Consider the following 17,646-nt stretch of genomic DNA (forward strand, 5'->3'; position numbering starts at 1 on the left):
TTTGCTATTTGCTCTGGGTCTACAGTGAAACATCTATTTCTGGGAAAGGGCGTGGTGCTTGCGGTGAACCTGCAGGGCAGAGGAGTACTTAGAGAGAAGTCGGGTGGCACCCCGGAAGTGGCCGCTTCCACTGATCCTGGCTCTCTGTAGGTGGAGAAGACTCTGGGCATTGAAGCTGCCCGGACCACTATCATCAACGAGATCCAGTACACAATGGTCAACCACGGCATGAGCATCGACAGGAGGCACGTGATGCTGCTCTCCGACCTGATGACCTACAAGGTGTGTGGGAGGGACCAGTCTCAGGAGAAGGAGGCTGTTGTGCTTCTAAGACATGGAGAATACATGGTTCTGTGACCATTGAGAGAAAATAAGATGGCGCCATCCCCCAAAAAGCAAAGCATGGTGGTCAGGCTGGCTGTTCTGGTAAAATTCCAGAACAAAAGTTGCAACCTCATGGTTTGAGGTAGAGCATGGTTTTTTGTTCTTACTAGAAATTTTGTCCTAAAGCAAAGCTAGCCATTGACAAAAAGGCAGAGATTTCCTGGCAATCTGAGGTGTTTATTCCCTATTAAACCCATCCATCACACTTCTCCTGTAGCCATTTCCAGAAAAAGAATAAGTTTAACATGATCTTCGGGCATGGGGGGGTGAGGTTGGTTGGTTATATTTTCTTTCTTTCCCCAAAAATGTCTTCCCTCTAGCAGTGCTGTACGACAACAGGTTTCCATGACCCTTCCCAATCAAACCTGTACTGCACTGCAAAATGTTCAGAAACTAGTGGGAGAAATGGCCCATTCCTACCACCTAAGTAAGGCTGTCTACATGCATATATTATGTTACTGTGGTTTCAGTAAATAGTGGGTGCCAGTTTTTATCCTGATGCTTTTATTTAACATTGTATTTCCCATGTTGTTTCATAGTTTTTTTTATTTTTTTATTGTTCAGATACATTTGTCTCCATTTTTCCCCCACCACTTTCCCCTGCCCCACCCTCAATCATTCCCTGTTTTGGCTTTGTCTGTGGGTCCTTTATACATGTTCTTTGACTTAACCCTTCCCCTTTTTTCCCCATTATCCTCCTTCCCCCTCCTCTCTGGTCACTGTCAGTTTGTTCTTTGCTTCCTATCTCTGGTTCTGTTTTGCTTGCTTGTTTGTTTTGTTGAGTAGGTTCCACTTATAGGTGAGATCATGTGGTATTTGCCTTTCGCTGCCTGGCTTATTTCACTTAGCATAACGCTCTCCAGTGCCATCCATGCTGTCAAGAAGGGTAGTAGCTCTATCTTTCTTTCTGCTGCATCGTATTCCATTGTGGAAATGTACCATGATTTTTTGATCCACTCATTTGCTGATGGGCACTTAGGCTGTTTCCAGCACTTGGATATTGTAAATTGTGCTGCTATGAACATTGGGGTGCATAGGTTCTTTTGAATTGGTGTTTTGGGATTCTTAGGGTATAATCCCAGCTGTGGAATTGCCAGGTCAAAATGCAGTTCCATTTTTAGCTTTTCGAGGAAATTCCAAACTGTTTTCCACAGTGGCTGCACCAGTCTGCATTCCCACCAACAGTGTACGAGGGTTCCCTTTTCTCCACAACCTCACCAGCACTTGTTTGTTGATTTGTTTGTGATGGCCATTCTGACAAGTGTGAAGTGGTATCTCATTGTGGTTTTAATTTGCATCTCTCTGATGGCTAGTGATGCTGAGCATCCTTTCCTATGTCTCCGGGCCTTCTGAATGTCCTCCTTGGAGAAGTGTCTGTTCAGGTCCTTTGCGCATTTTTTAATTGGATTGTTTATCTTCCTGGTGTGGAGTTGTGTGAGTTCTTTATATATTCTGGAGATCAAACCCTTGTCCAGGGTATCATTTTGGCAAATGTGTTTTCCCATGTGTTTTTTAAATACACTTTTTTAATGATGTCCCTATAGTCCTTGGAGTGAAAACACCTAAATGTACTTAACTCTGTCCCACCTTTGAGGTTTTTAAGTTGAGTTTTGAGCTCTTTAAGCCATAAGAAGCATCTTCAGAAGTACTCTTTTTTCCTAAAGTTAGAGTCTTAACTCTAGTTCTCAGTCCTTCATTCTTTGTTCCAATGGCCTGTGCTTAATAAGGATCCATGTTGTCCGTGATTGATAGCCTCAGTGAGACACAGGTGGGCCATTAGCTGTTAGGATCCTGTTCCAGCCTGAGGTTGTGACCTGAACAACTACTGTATTTGGCTGATTTTTGCTTACTCTGTAGAGGGGATGCTATGGATGTGGTTTGGTTTTGAGCTTTTATAAGTGGCATCAGTACCACTCTGACACGTTTGTCCCTTGATGCAGGGTGAAGTCCTGGGCATTACTAGGTTTGGCCTGGCCAAGATGAAGGAGAGTGTGCTGATGCTGGCCTCCTTTGAGAAGACAGCCGACCACCTCTTTGACGCTGCCTACTTTGGGCAGAAGGACTCCGTGTGTGGTAGGTTTGGTGTTTCTAAAAGCGTAACCAGGGGCTTTGGTTGTTTGCCACTTGTACCCTGGCTGGGGCTTCTTGGGAAGTAAAGAAAATGAATAGGCAGAACTTTTATTTTTTATGAATGAAGTTACAGGTCATAGAAATGGAACCAAGGAATCTTTTATTTCTAAAGCTTGACCAGAGCATCCTGCATCCTCCCATCTATTAAAAGGCTTCTCTGTCAGTACAGCCAATTTTTGGCCCAAGAAGAGAAAGATCGACCTTGGGTGTGTAGGAACTTTTCCAGCCCATGTCATGCCAAGGCTGGCAGGAGAGAGGCAGTGCCATGTGTCTCTGTTGTCCTTTTTGCCTGGGAAGGGCAGCCAGCTGGTTGCCTGGTGCCAGACACCTTAAATGCCCATATCTCAGCACCTCCCAGAGGTATTAAACCCTTTCACAAGTGAGAAGAACGAAGAAACTCAACTTGCTATCAAGCCTGACTGCAGAATCTCACCCTGCCCTGGCCTTGTCCCCTGACTGCGCTGTGCATCTCTGATGGGGGCCTGGGAGAGAGGGAGTGTAAGCGTGAACTGTCACAATGGTGCCTGCTGCCCACCTGGCTCTTCCCCGAGTCCGTTACAGGAGCCCGCTTTACTGCAGCCTTTCTCATGCCAGGACCCTGCGGGCCCGAGTGGGAGCTCATGAGGGGTTGGTGGTTGGAGGATCAGTAGCCTCCCAAAGTCACAAACTCATCAGCCCATGTAGGAGCCCAAGCCTGGCTGCTGTCCCTGCCTCCAGATCTCTGTGTCCTAGTGGCCATTTCCCATCTCACCGACTCTTGTGTGGATTTGCCAAACAGGTGATGGTCTGGTGGGGCCCCAATCAGTATATGCCTAAGATAAAGGCCTTTCAAAAGGGGCATAAGTTGCAGATGAAAGGAAAGAGAAATTGCATAATTCTTTAAGATAATAAAGGGTGGAAAGAAGGAAAGGGAAACAGAGATTGGGGCAGGAGAAGGCCAAAGCCGAGGTAAAACTAAGAGCAAGTCTGCTTGATAAGGGTACTAAGACCCAGCACGCCAGCCTTGCCCCCAGGGCATAGAGCCCCGAGCCTGTGCTGCAGCCCTGCTGCCCTCCTGTGGCCCTGCCCACTGTCCCCTCTCTCCCCTTCCAACCCTTGTGGGCACCTGGCACAGCCACCTCACCCCCACTTTGAAATCATCCCTTTCCTCCTGGTCATTTACACATTGTAACATAGTGTCAGTCCTCACTATTTTGGTTTTTAGTTTGGTTGGTTGCCTCTGGTTTCCCAGTAGCACAAAGCCCAGAATGTAGCAGGCACACACTTGCTTGTAGAGCCAGAAACCTGATGCAGAGCCAAGCATTTCAATCTTAGAAAGCTGAAATGGAGCTTTGGAAAGAATCTGCACCACCTCCTTATTTCTGTCTCTCTACAGGGAGGCCTGCCTGCCTTCTAAGTGTTTCCTGTTAGAGCTCTGGATCTCCCAAGGCCCAGGGTGCCATTAAGCCTGGCCTGGCCCTGACCCCTGAGTACAGGGAACACCTTGCTGTTGCTCTTTCCGAGGGGATTGTCGCCTGATCATATCATCCTGTTTGCTTTTCTTCTAGGCCCTAAGATAGGAAACACTGGGTGGCAAACTTGGGATTCCCTGAGCATCATTAACTAGCCTTGCTGGCTAAGTTTGGTGCTACAGAGTCTTTGGCTCAGATGGAGAGGGCTGCTGAGCCGTCAATCTCTGGCCAGCAGCCGGGCCGTGAGAGGGCACTGCCCTTCCCCCAAGTATAAGAACTCTCTCCACCATCTAGAAGCACAGTGTCCGGCCTGTGCTTCACAGCCATCTCCCTGTCACAGATGAGTACAATGACCAGCCCTAGTTCAACCAGTTGATGTGCAGTGGAGCTGGGACTCAAATCCCAGTTTCTGGCTCCTCAGCAGTAGTCTTTCTGTCTCAACAACCCACCCTTGTGTTGAGAAGCTCTCATCTTCTTTCTGGTTGGTTTCAGGGGTGTCTGAATGCATCATCATGGGGATCCCCATGAACATTGGAACCGGGCTCTTCAAGCTGCTCCACAAGGCTGACAAGGACCCGAGCCCTCCCAGAAGGCCCCTGATCTTCGACACAAACGAATTCCACATCCCCCTGGTCACATAGTCCAGGGAAGAGGGGATCATGCTTGACCTTGGCTCCTTGTCCTATCGAGGAGGGGGCTCCAGACCAACAGCTGCCTCGGCTCTGTGCTCCCTGGGACAGAGGCCCTGGTTCCCACACCGTGTCAGCAGCCGGAGAAGGCCCCCTGCACCCCTGGAAGCAGCTCACCCGCTAACTGACCGCACCGCCTGGTCAGGGCCAGGCGTTTTCTGAGTTGTCTGTCTTTCATTTGAAACCTAATCTATGAATGGCTCCACGCCTCCCACCCACCCATCTCTCTGATTTACCATGAGGCCCCACCAGGCATCCTCATTCGTTCCCACCTCACTCGTGTACCCTTCGGCGCCCAGGGCTCTCACACCTGCCCAGGGGCGAGGGCGCTGAGCCCCAGGGCCAGGGCACGGTCCCAGCTTTCCTGTTCCTCAGTCATGGTGGAATCTCAGTGCTATGTACCCATGTGTATGTTGTTGCCATTATTTATTCAGTTTGAAAATGTTGGGATTTTTGTTATTTGGTTTTACTTTTGAAACCAAGAAAGCCAACATTGAAGTGTCACTGGAAAAACTGGTTAAGCAAATGAGACAGTCTAGGATTTGTAATTGAGCCGAGACTGTCATGAGGCCCAAGCTGCTCTGAAATGCCTTTCACAGGTGTCCTGGCCACCCTGTTGTTTTCGTCTACCTCCAATCCCACAGGTTGTGGCACTGCCCTGTCACTACCTTGTGACAGAGTCAAGCCCCTTCTTCATGGCCTTTGGGCCCTGCTGAGGTGGGGGCCATCAGGATACATGGAGATGATGAGGCCGGTCCAGGCTGCCCGCGCTACCTGGGTGCTGTCCACACTCCTCCTGAAGTAACTGCCAGTGTGCGTACCAGGCAGGTGCACACCGGTGGCCTAAAAAGTGCCCCAGGGGGAAGTGGCAGCAGGTGCCAGCTATAAGAGGTGAAAGGGTCACCCAGACAGGAATGGAGGAGGCCCACACAGGTGTGCATAAGCTGGAGCTGGGGACTTGCCCCACTTGGCAACAGCAGTCTCCTCAAAGGAAAGCTATGGTGACAATAGAAAGCATGTGTCCAACAGTGAGGAGAGAATCAACAGAGTATCCCAGAAAGACCTGCATTTATCCCTGCCTGGTGTGGCTCAGTGGGATGGGCATCATCCTGCAAACCAAAAGGTCACCAGTTTGATTCTCCATCAAGGTACATGCCTGGGTTGCGGGCCAGGTACCCCCTTGGGGGCGAGCAAGAGGCAACTGGTCATGTTTTCTCTCTTCCTCTCCTCCCCTCTCTGAAAATAAATAAAGTATTTTGAAAAAAGAAAAAGAGACCTGCATTTTAGTCTGCTCAAGCTTCTGCCAGTGAGTGTGCCCTTGCTGGTGGGTTCTTCAAGGCCCCCGAGGGGGATTTCTGCAACATAGGAAAGAAACTATGTGCTAGAGAGCAGAAAGGGCTCGCTCCTGGAGACTGCTTTCTCTGTGTTGAACATGCGTGCCCCTTAGGACTGGCCCAGGGCCATGGGGGGGAAATGGTGATGGCTGCAGCCCCTCCCCCTCTGGGGAACGCGCTGTGAAACCTGGCCCCACTGTCCTGACTCTTGTTCCTCCTCAGTGGGGCCTTGCAAGATCAAGGCAGCTCTGTTGGGAGGGAGGTGATAGCGCAAAAATAAATAAATAAATAAATAAGGTTTTGACACTAACTCTGGCTTCATACACTTAAAGTCTACTTATAAAACAACTCAGCCAATTTAACTCATTCTGTAAAGCCACTGAAAAAAGCCCAAACCAAAGAGGTGGGAGTTCATTGTTGAGTGGGAAGATGGTTTGAATGATTAAAGAGATGGATGTAGTGAAAGAAAAAGTAGGGGAGGCTCAAAGAATTTAAGTGGTATTTTATAGACTTGCTTTTCCCATGTACTGAATTAATGCTCCTGAGGTACTTAGTACAACCACTGGTCCTTGGGTCTGTGTTAGAATGGGTGCTTTTCTCTCCCCCATACTGATGTGGTTCTGAACTAGGAATTCTTGACCTGAGCTATTTTTGGCCAAGACTCAGATTTAGAATTCAGATAGAATTTGTAGCTTGGCCCTGTGGTCCCCCTACACCCCAGAGACTCACCTATGAACTTTCCATAGGGTGTGAGTGATGTGAAAAAGCCGCCATTTTTCTTCATGTTCAGCACCCCCTGGATCTTGGAACTGAGCTAGCCTGGTTCAGGATAAAGGAATAGGTCTGTGAACACACCCAGCGTTGCCACTGGGGGCCTCACCACCAGCCGTGCTGCTCACAACCTGCCAGGAACCCCAAAGCTGCAAAGCTGCTTGCTTTGCCTGGGAAGGAAGCCTCAGGCCTGATTGGATCCAGGACTGCTGGGAATGTGTGCTAGGGCCAGGGAGGGTGGACTCGGATAGCAGGAGGGAACACAGAGCCCACTTTCCCCTGGGCGACACATACTTGAGGTAGGGAAGGAAGATTGTGCCAGTCGTGTGCTTCTGTGAGTAGTAAAGACGCATCACCAGGAGCCCTGTCCTGCCTGAGTGAGTGCCCTCTGGGTGCTGATGAGTTCGTGTGAGATGGGATTGCGATGGGTGCAGATGAGGGCTTGGGTTTCGATCAGCATATGTATCAGAACAGAAGGGTTATGCGAGGGCACTCACCACACAGTGAGAAGTGACGGGGTACTGCCAGCCCCGCTGGGGCCACTGGATCAGCAGCGTTGACTCTGCACGGTGTGCGCCATGGGTGGGTAGTAAACTTTTCCCTAATGTGATCATTTTCTCTGACTTTGGCATTTGGCGCTATAGCAAGCACACAGCTTGAAGGCCAGATAGCAGTATAGCCTCAGGAGTGAGCTCGATAGGTTAGTATTGTACTCTGGGCCCGTTTGGAAGAAAAGAGAAAAACATTTAAATTCCATCTCATCCATTAACAGATACATATTTCTAACAAGTAATCTGTCTAGTCCCTTTCCCTTTTTGTATCTTTTGTACAAAGGGATTAAAATGGCTATTGACTCAGTTACAACCCCCTGCTTTGTTCAGCACTTTCAAAGTAGGAGAAACATTCAGTAGTCTCAGTGTTTGTCAGTTAAATTATGGTGTGTTTCTATTTAAGAGTTCATCCATGTGTATTCACATTGATTCTTGTCTGATGGAACCTGACACTGTATAATGACTTTTCTTAAATTTTTGCTCTCTTGGCAAAGTTCTGTATTTCTACCAAAATTCGAAAGAGGGAAAACCTGCTATACATAACACTGCAGTAATTCATCCTTGTAGGCCAGCGATTTTCAACATGTGTGCTGCAAGAATTTTTAAAACTTAATTCCTATTTAGTCAGGCTACTGACTTCTTTTCCCTTAGATTGTCCAACACAGCAACAGCCATCTGGTGTGAATGAATCAAAATTACACCTATTTTTTTGGGTCGGATGGGCCAAAAATATATTTTTTGGTGTGACACAGAATTTTAGTAATTAGTTTGTGTGTGCCATGAGATGAAAAAGGTTGAAAACCTCTGCCGTAGGTTGTGAAACAGGATGATTGGGATCCATGTGGGTTCTGACTCATAAAATAATGTTCCCTGCAGCAAATCCACTCTCAGGTGCTGGAGGTCAACATTAAATGCCTGACCTCACCACTCTGATGTAGCTCATTCAAACCCAGTGGGAGACATGGCAATGTCCCCTAAGTCTGGGTACTAGAGGTGCCACCTGGGCAGGATCAGGTGTCTAGTTTAAATGTTCATTCAACAAATAAAGTCCTCCTGCCCTGACTGGTGTGGCTCAGTGGGTCGAGTGTCATCCCAAAAACCGAAACATTTCAGTTTCAATTCCAGTCATGACTCGGGCCTGGGTTGTGGGCCAGCACCGAGTTGGGGGTGTGCGAGAGGCAACCGAACAATGTTTCTGTTGAACGCTGATGTTTCTCTCTCCCTCTTCCTCCCTCCCTTCCCCGCTCTCTATAAATAAATAAATAAAATCTTTTAAAAAATGGCTAAAATGGTATTTTTTAAAGTGGCCTATTATGCCCATGGCGCTGTTCTAGGTATTAGAAGTACCGAAATATAACAGGTAAATTAGATACTAACATTTTAAAATAATTCAGCAAGAGGGGGTGAAGAAAAAAGATTCTGCATGAAACTTGGTAAAAAATGTCCAGCACAATCTAGGGCCTGTTCCTGCAGGCAGGCTCAGCACGTCAGGCCTCACCAGGGCAAAGAGAAAGGTCCCTCTTAGCCAAAGCCTCCCCCTGCCCACCAGGTTCCAAATTTCAGGTCCCCAGTTTGGCATCCTCCCTTTGGGCCTGTGCGCTAGATGGTGGGTCCTGAGCAGGGGACAGCCTGCAGTCACTGGGAAAACATGCTCCCATCCTCTTCCCCAACCCCGACATATTGCAGCGTTGCCAGGTGGATATTCAAACCCATGAATATTTGTTAATCTGCTCTGTACCCATCAGTGTGCTGGGCCCTTAGGGAAGGTCCTGCATATATGGGACTTATTCCTCTGCATGCAGTCATCTTGTGGTTAAAACCTGGGTTCTGCCCTGGCAGGGTAGCCCCGCTGATTAGAGTATCCTCCCAATACACCAAGGTTGCAGGTTCCATCCCCTCAGGGCACGTGCAAGAATCAACCAATGAATGTGTCAATGACTGCAACAACAAATCTCTCTCCCTACCCCTCAAATTAATGAATAAAGTAATTTTTTTTAATTCCTGGGTTTTATGAAGGTTCTATGATCGAACTATTGGAACTTAAATCCCAATCCACTTTCTATCTGGTGATCTTGAACTTAACCTAGCTTTGCCTCACTCATTTATAAGATAAGAATGCTTTTTAGCGGGACCTCACTCAGGGTCATAGTGAAGTTTCAATATGATTGTGCTTTAAGGTCTTAGTGCCTGGCACAGAGTAGCCACTCTAAGTATGTTTGCAATTACATGACTATCATGATTTTTTACTGAAAAACATGGTCTGATAATTCACAACTAAAACCCAATCCTCTAATCCTTTTTAATTCACACAGATGGAGCTGTCCTTTGTGGTCAGCCTAGACCTAACTCCTGTTCCGCTTCTGCTCAGTCAGTAGATTGAGTCCATGTTTCATACCCCATAGGAAGAAAGCTAGGGAAGTGGGCTGACATTTCGCAGTCATGTAACTAAGGGCTTGAACATTTAAATCTGAGCCATAAAGTAAATGTGATCTCAAATTAAGAATTATTGACAGTAAGACCAAAATGACTCAGATTTTTTTGTAACTATTGAGAGTTACAAAATTGGTATATTTATTTATGTAGGTTTATTACATAGTAGGCTGTCCCATGATGTGGAACTTTTTTTCTCTCCCTCTTTAAAGGAAAGGTTGCTGCTCTGGTGGGTCAATTGGTTAGGCATTGTCCTACAAACCGGAAGGTCACCAGTTCAATTCCTGGTGGAGGTACATACCTGGGTTGAAAGTTTGGAAGGCAACCAGTTGATGTTTACCACTCACATCAATGTTTCTCTTCCTCTCTTTGTCCCTTCTTTCCCCTCTCTCTAAAATAAAAAAATAAAATATATTTTAAAACAAGGAAAGGTTCCCATTTAAAAGTCATCAGCAAAGAATATATTAAGAAATTGCTAATAATGGTTGCCTCTGGGGACAGAAACCAGATAACTAAAGTATAGGGGTGGAGGTAACTTTTTTTTTACTCTGTGTTCTATTTTACCTTTAATTCTGTATCTTGTGAGGGTAATGCCATTTTTTTAATTTTTTAAAAATATGTTTATTGATTTTAGAGAGGAAGAGAGAGAGAAACATCAACGTGAGAGTGAAACATCGATTCTCGCATTGCTTCCCATACATGCCCCAACCAGAGATTGGACCTGCAACCTCGGCATGGGCCCTGACCTGGAATCGAACCCACAACCTTTCAGTTATGGGACAATGCTACACCAACTGAACCACACAGGCCAGAGCACCATTTTTTTTAAAATCCACATATGATGATAAAGAAATCAAGTCATGGCCCTGGCTGGTGTTGCTCAGTGGGTTGAGTGCCGGCTTGTGAACTGAAAGGTCACCAGTTTGATTCCCAATCAGGGCACATGCCTGGGTTGCAGGCCAGGCTCCCAGTTGGAGCATGCAAGAGGCAGCCAATTGATGTTTCTCTCACACATTGATGTTTCTTTCCCTCTCTTTCTCTCTCCATTCCCCTCCCTCTAAAAATAAATAGTTAAAATCTAAAAAAAAAAAAAAAAGCCATCAAGTCACCTCGGAACTGGCTTTGTTCTGGCAAGTACTTCAGTGTTCTGTTCTGAAAGTAGTTGAGTGGTACCTTCCAGTTATAGAAATATAAAGCAAGTAGACACCAGTTATTCAGGGGGAACAATATTGTTATCAGAATAAGGTGACAAAAAAATCATAACACAGTCTTAAATACCTAAGATTTTCTTTCTGACATAAAGCCAATAGGGAGCATTCGGGGATGATATGGCAGTTTTACAAAGCTGTCAGGGACCAGGTCCCTCTCAGCCTCACCTTGGCACCATCCCAAAGGTGTGGCCCAGTCCTCATTCCTCATGGTCCAAGGACGCTGATGGAGCCCCAGGCACTCCAGCCAAAAGAAGGAGGGAAAGAAAGCCATAACTTTTGAAAACTTACCCAAAAGTTACTTGACATTCTTATTTACATCCTCTCAGCCAGAACTAACCACAAACTCCAAGGGAGGCTGAAAAATGTCATTTGATCCCTGGCTGGTGTGGCTCAGTGGATTGAGCAGCAGCCTGTGTACCAAAGAGTCACTGGTTCGATTTCTGGTCAGGACAGATGCCTGGGTTGCAGGCCAGGTCCCTAGTAGGGGGCGCTTGAGAAACAACCACACATTGATGTTTCTCTCCCTTTCTTTCTCTCTCCCTTCCCCTCTAAAAATAAATAAATAAAATCTTTAAAAAAAATTTTTTTTTAATGTCATTTGGGTTCTAGGCAGCCATGTGCTTAGCTAAAAGTAGAGGCTTCTGTTATCAAAGAAAAATAGAGGAACAGGCAGTGGGAAACAATTGTGTCTCAGCCTCTGGTGTATCAGGATTTTTTAATTTTTTTTTTTTTAAAAAGCTCAGAATATCTTCCTACACCTCTTGGAACCAGAATGTTGCTGGGGTGGGCAGGACCAAGAAATCTTCCTCTTCAGAAGAAAGAGACTGAGACCTTGACACCTTCGCTCTCTCTTTGTTTCTGTTTCTTCCAAATTTTATGCCTGAGTTGGGTTTTCAGTAAACTGCTTTTAAATTAGGTCACATTCCCTTAGAAGACTATCATGAATATATTTGGGCTGATGAAAAATGTAACTGTCAAGTTTATTCAATAAATTACACTATTTATTGCTCACCTACTCTGTCCTGGCCCCATACTAGGTGCCAGGTATAGAGTGATTAACAGTTTCTATGACTCTTTCTTTACAGAATTAATCTAGTCACAGCACTGTCCAACAAATACAATACAAGCCACATGTGTAATTTTACATTTTCTAGTACCCTCATTAAAAATGAACTGGTGAGCCCTGGCCAGTGTGGCTCGGTTGGATGGAGCATCGTCCCATAGACCAATGCGTGTGGGTTCGATTCCCCATCAGGGCATGTGTGAGAAAGCAGCCAATCAATGCTTCTCTCTCACATCGATGTCTCTCTCTCTCTCTCCCTCTCCCCGCCTTCCTCTGTTTCTACAAGTAATGAAAAAAGATGCCCTCGGTTGAGGACCAAGAAAAAAAAAACAACAAAACTGGTGAACTTAATTTGAACATGTTTTATTTAACTCAACATATCCAAAATATTTCAACGTATAATATAAAAATTATGAATGAGCTATTTTACACTCTACATATTAAGTGTTCAAAATCCAGAGTATATGGTACATTTAACAGCACATCTCAAGTTTCAAGTACTCTATAGCCACATGTGACTAGTTGTATTGTATTCAGATTGGAAAGCACAGGATAGTGCAAGAGAAAGCAAACAAATATGTAGTTACAGACTACTCAGAGCTAAAGAAGAAACAGCTACAGTGAAAGAGAAGAAATGCGGAGACCTACTTCGATTGGATGGTCTGAGAAGGCCTGTGTGAGGAGGTGACGTTGAAGCTGATACCTGAAGGAAGAGAAGGGCAAGGGGAAGGGTGTGCTCAAGGCAGAGGGGTTAGTGCGCAGGAAGCTCCTGTGGACCCTCCAAGGGCCAAGAGCCACCAGCAGGAGACCAATCACATCCCCTCCAGAAACTAAACTGGTATCTGAGCTGAGCCCAGGCCCCCGAGTATCATGGCCTCCTGCGCTCCCTGAAGCTGGATGCTCAGCTCATCCACTCACTGTCCGAGGACCTTTCCAGTGTACACCTCTTGGGCTTAAACTGTCCAGAAATCATTTTTTGTTGCCTGCTAACCTGGCCCCAAACCCAAGGCCTATTTGAAGGTAGGTGATCCACTCTCAGAAAAGGCAGAGCGAACCTAGTGTAGAAAGATCTGAGTCTCACCGCCCTGTTAGGAAGCTTTGGCCAGAGTCCACGCTGAGTCCATTGTGTGCCTTCGACCATGTTTCCAACCTTCTCCCTTTCCTGGGGGAGGTATCGTCTCCCAGGGAAGCCAAGGGTTAGACGAATCATGCGCTTTGGTCTGTTCCAACACCAAAGACTGAGCATGACCAATTCATCACGTACAAGTCAGGGCAGCATATCATAACCATTTGAAGTTGACATTAGGAATAAAATAAACCAGACTCCTCCCCAGCGCGCGCGCGCACACACACACACACACACCACACCAGTCTTCCAGTTATACAACACAAGTGATTTATTCAGCCTTCTATAACAATGCTTGGGGTAGATATGAATTTTCAGACTTGGTGATAAGTCCATTGGTCTGGCAGAAATGGTCCTGGACTAAGATATTCAAGATGCAAGTCTGGTCGTTATTCTCAAGTTCTGCCATTAGCCGCATTGCCACCAGCATGCTGCCTCCCTTCCTCTGCTCTCAGTTTCCCAGTCTGTAAAAGAGAGATTAAATTCAGCCGTGCCTGTCTACTTCAATGTGTCTTGTGAGGAGTCCAAGAAGCTGGAAGCCTGAAAATTGCCTGGCCGTTGCCAGAACTCATGAAGGAGCAGGGTGCTGCAGACGGAGTCCTCTCCCTCACACCTCCCCTGCCTCCCTTCCAGGGAGCCCCTCTGACAGCGTGTGCTGCAGCTCATCCTGGCAGTCCCTTGCTCCTTTCTTAACACTGAAACCACCATCCGGCCTATGCATTTTATTGTTTATTGTGCTAATTGTATCTCCCCCAGAAGAATGTAAGCTCCATGAGGACCGTATTTTTGTTTCATTCACTGCTGTATCCTCATTGCTCAGTTCAATACCTGACATGTAGTAGTGCTTTAAAAATGTTGGTGGAGCCCTGGCCAGTGTGGCTCAGTTGGTTGGAACAACATCCCGTAACATTTTGGTTACAAGTTTGATTCCCAGTCAAGGCACATACCTGGGTTGCAGGTTCAACCCCTGGTCCGGGCTTATATAGGCAGCAACTAATCAATGCTTCTCTCTCACATTGATGTTCCACTCTCTCCTTTTCTCTTTCCTTTCTTCTCTCTCTAAAGCAATGAAAAAATGTCCTTGGGTGAGGATAAATATCTATCTTTCTATAAGTATGTATATACATAGATAGATACAAATATAGATATAGATAGATATCTAGATAGATATAGACATCTATATCTATAGATATAGAAATGAAGGAGTGGATTAAATCTTAAATTTCCTCTCAGCTTTTGGCATCCAGCAGTGAGGGCCTTGGAGCCCAGCAATCCTGGTTTGAATACCTGCTCAGTCACTTTGCAACTTCCTCGTTGTTGACCTTCGTCCTGAGCCCGCAGTCCTATTAAGGGTGTCCTCCTTGCTGCAGGATCTATTCAAAGACTGCACAAGCCTGACTGCTTGTCCTGGCACCACTTCCCAAAAGGTTCAATTCCGCCTTTGCCCAGAGAGGGTCCCTCTCAGCACTAGAACCAAGGGCAACAGGCCCTGACAACCGCCTCCCCTCCTCCTCCCATTTCTGCCTGGGGCCTGGGCCCCAACCCTGGCCCTGAACATAAGAGTCAGAGCCAAATGCTTCTAGCATATACCACCATGGGTGATTTATTTAAGGGTCTCCAAATAATCACTTAAGTGTCACCATGGCAACCCAAAGAGTTACCATGGAGATTGGAGCAGGAAACGTCCCCATGGAGACCCCTGGGAGACTCTCTAGGAAATCATTACCAGGTGGAGGGGACTTAGGAAGGGGGAGCTGGACAAATAAGGGAGCCCCATGGTTCTGTGTACTGGTGGGAGGAGGTAGGTAAAGGGGCAGAGTGGGGAAGACCAGCTTAGAAAGGCAGGCAAGTTTAATGATCTCCACCAACTGTAAGGTCCAACGTGATAAATAACTTCTATTGTGTGCACAGAATATATCTGAAGGGAAACTAGACAGGAAACTAGTAATAGTGGTGGCCCCCAAGAAGGGGGAGGAGGAACTTATTTTTCATTGCATGCTTCTTTGTATACTGTATGAATTTCTTTTATTATAGGTATGTAAATAGTAATTATTCCAAAATTAAAATTAAATAAGTTATTTACACAGTACTTACTGTGTTGTTTATATCCTCACAACAACCCCATAAGGTAGGTAGATAATATCCCCATCACACAGGTGGGGGAGCTGCACTTCAGAAAGTGGCCCACTGTCATAGGCGGGGCGCCTTTAGGTAGCTGTCTCCCCTCTGAACCTCAACTGCCTCACCGGTAAAGTAGTTGGGCCATTAGGACTGGCTGAATGCAAACGTCCCACTAGCTCTGAGAGCCTGTGACTGAGGCTCTTCAGAAGGATTTCTGAGGGCTGGTATCCAACTCCTCCTCCTCCTTTCCTCTCCCTCACACACTCCCTAATCCCCATCCACAGGAGGGGGTCTTCAGGGTTCTAAAGGCAACACTTATAGGGACCCTTAAAGAACCTCTAGATTCTGTATTAGCAGAGGAGGAGGATGTGGCCTAAGAGGGGGAAGGTGAGCCACCAGGGAAATGCAAACCAAAACCATGAGGTCCCTTTGCACATGCATTAGGATGGCTAAAATCAAAAAGTTGAGCCATGACAAGAGTTTGAGAAGATGCTGAGAAACGGGAACCTTCATACACTGCTGATGGGGATGCAAAAGGGAGCAGTCATGTCATAGCTAAGACAAAATTCCATAGATTGGGTGGCTTAAATAACAGACATTTTTTCCTCACAGTTTTGGACGCCAGGAAGTCCAAGATCAAGGTGCTGGCAGATTTAGTTCTTTGCAGAGGGCCCTCCTCCTGGCCTGCAGATGGCTGGCTGCCTTCTTACTATATCTTTATAGGCTGGAGAGAGGAAGTTCTGGCATCTTTTTCCCTTCTTATAAGGGAACTGATCCCATCACGGGCACACTCCACCCACATGTTCTGATATAAATCTAATTACTTATCAAAGGCCCTACCTCTTTTTTTTTTTTCTCTTGACTTTGTTTTATTGTTCATGGGGTAAGGATATAGCCCTAGATGAAGAAATCAGGGTGATAAGGTTAATAAACTGGATGAGAAGGCAGCAAGGAGAACATCTTCACTAATCCTCCCTCTCTGTACATGAGGGAACATAGGCACGAGGGGGAACAAGGCCAGATCCTGGGCCAGGGCCTCAGACGTGGGGCCTCTCAGAGCTTGGAGAAAGTGATGCTCTTCAGTTCCTTCTTCTCCACCGCTGCCTGAACAGACTGAACAATGTCCTGGGTTTGAAGCATGCTCATGTTCCAGGATGCCATATAGTTGAGGCCCTCGGCCACCAAATGGTCATGGGAGTAGAGCAGGTTGACTTTTGTGCCCTAAACTGCCACAGGGCTCTTGGTGGAAATCTCAGCTGCCAGGCGAAGGCCACGTTGAGCATGGCCTCCTTGTCTGGGAATACTCGGCTGACCAGCCCACTGCCTAGGGCCTCGTCAGCCATCATCTTGCGGGTGGTGAAGGCCAGCTCATTGACCAGGCTCTGGTTCCCAATGACTCTGGGCAGATGCTGCAGCGTTCCCATATCAGCTGCCAAACTCACATCTACCTCCTTCACCTGAAAGAAAGCATCCTGGGCACAGTACCGGATGTCACAGGCGGTGATGAGGTCCACACCTCCACCAATGCAGCCCCCGTGGATGGCAGCAATCACAGGTTTAGGGCACTTCTCGATGACGTTGATGGTCTCTTGGTATCTGGTGATGAGGCTACGGAGGTATCAGCTTATGAGGGCCACATCATCTCCTTGAGGCTGAAGGAGGTCTGAGGCCACATCCATGAGCTCAATACCTGCAGTGAACATTTTTCCTGCACCAGAGATCACCACAGCCCGAGAGTCAGTGTCTTGCGCTATCTTGTTGAAGCACTCCACCATCTCGCTCCAGAAAACCTTGTTCATGGCATTCCTCTTCTCTGGCCGGTTTAGCTGTACGTGCAGAATGTGTCTCTGGGCAGCTGTCACCTGAAGGGACTCGTAGTTGTAGTGTCGGGTTTCACTGGGGGCTGCTCTGGAGGCCTCATCTTGTGCAGAGGAGCCCGTGGGGTGAAGGGTAAGGTTGAGACCCCGATGGGTGGGGGCTGTCAGTCGCCACATAGGAGGTCACGGAGTCTGCGAGAAGCCGCCATTGCCACCGCCATTGCTACTGAATTGCTGGAGTCTCAAAGGCCCTACCTCTTAATACCATCACATGGGGGGAGCGGTTAGGGCTTCAACATATGAATTGGGCTGGGAGAACACAAACATTCAATTCATGACAAGCCACTTTGGAAAACAATCTGGCTGTTGTCAAAAGGTTGAAGGTATTTACCACACGACCCAGTAATTCCATGCCTAGGCATATCCCCCAAAGAATTCAAAACATCTGTTAACACAAAAACTTGTACATGAATGTTTAGAGCAGCATTATCCATAATAGTAAGTCATAAACAATCAAAATGTCCATCAATGGACAGATGGATAAACAAAATATGGTACATCTACACAA

The 17,646-nt window shown here is 46.7% G+C and overlaps 1 protein-coding gene and 1 pseudogene across 1 annotated transcript in view; one reads left to right on the forward strand and one right to left on the reverse strand.

The window, feature by feature from the left end:
• POLR3A (RNA polymerase III subunit A) overlaps positions 1–5,919 on the forward strand; it is a 51,980-nt gene extending 46,061 nt beyond the window's left edge. The window contains exons 29-31 of the mRNA XM_054572495.1: positions 151–282; positions 2,325–2,457; positions 4,458–5,919. Coding sequence (XP_054428470.1) covers positions 151–282; positions 2,325–2,457; positions 4,458–4,606 — 414 coding nt within the window. The 3' untranslated portion in view covers positions 4,607–5,919. The remainder of the gene's footprint in view (positions 1–150; positions 283–2,324; positions 2,458–4,457) is intronic.
• Positions 5,920–16,104: 10,185 nt separating this feature from the next.
• On the reverse strand, positions 16,105–17,299 carry LOC129069763 (delta(3,5)-Delta(2,4)-dienoyl-CoA isomerase, mitochondrial-like; annotated as a pseudogene).
• Positions 17,300–17,646: the final 347 nt, after the last annotated feature.

This window comes from Pteronotus mesoamericanus, unplaced genomic scaffold (genome assembly GCF_021234165.1).
Source record: "Pteronotus mesoamericanus isolate MK-2021 breed Mesoamerican mustached bat unplaced genomic scaffold, CSHL_Meso_final contig_24, whole genome shotgun sequence".
Taxonomy (NCBI): Eukaryota; Metazoa; Chordata; class Mammalia; order Chiroptera; family Mormoopidae; genus Pteronotus; species Pteronotus mesoamericanus.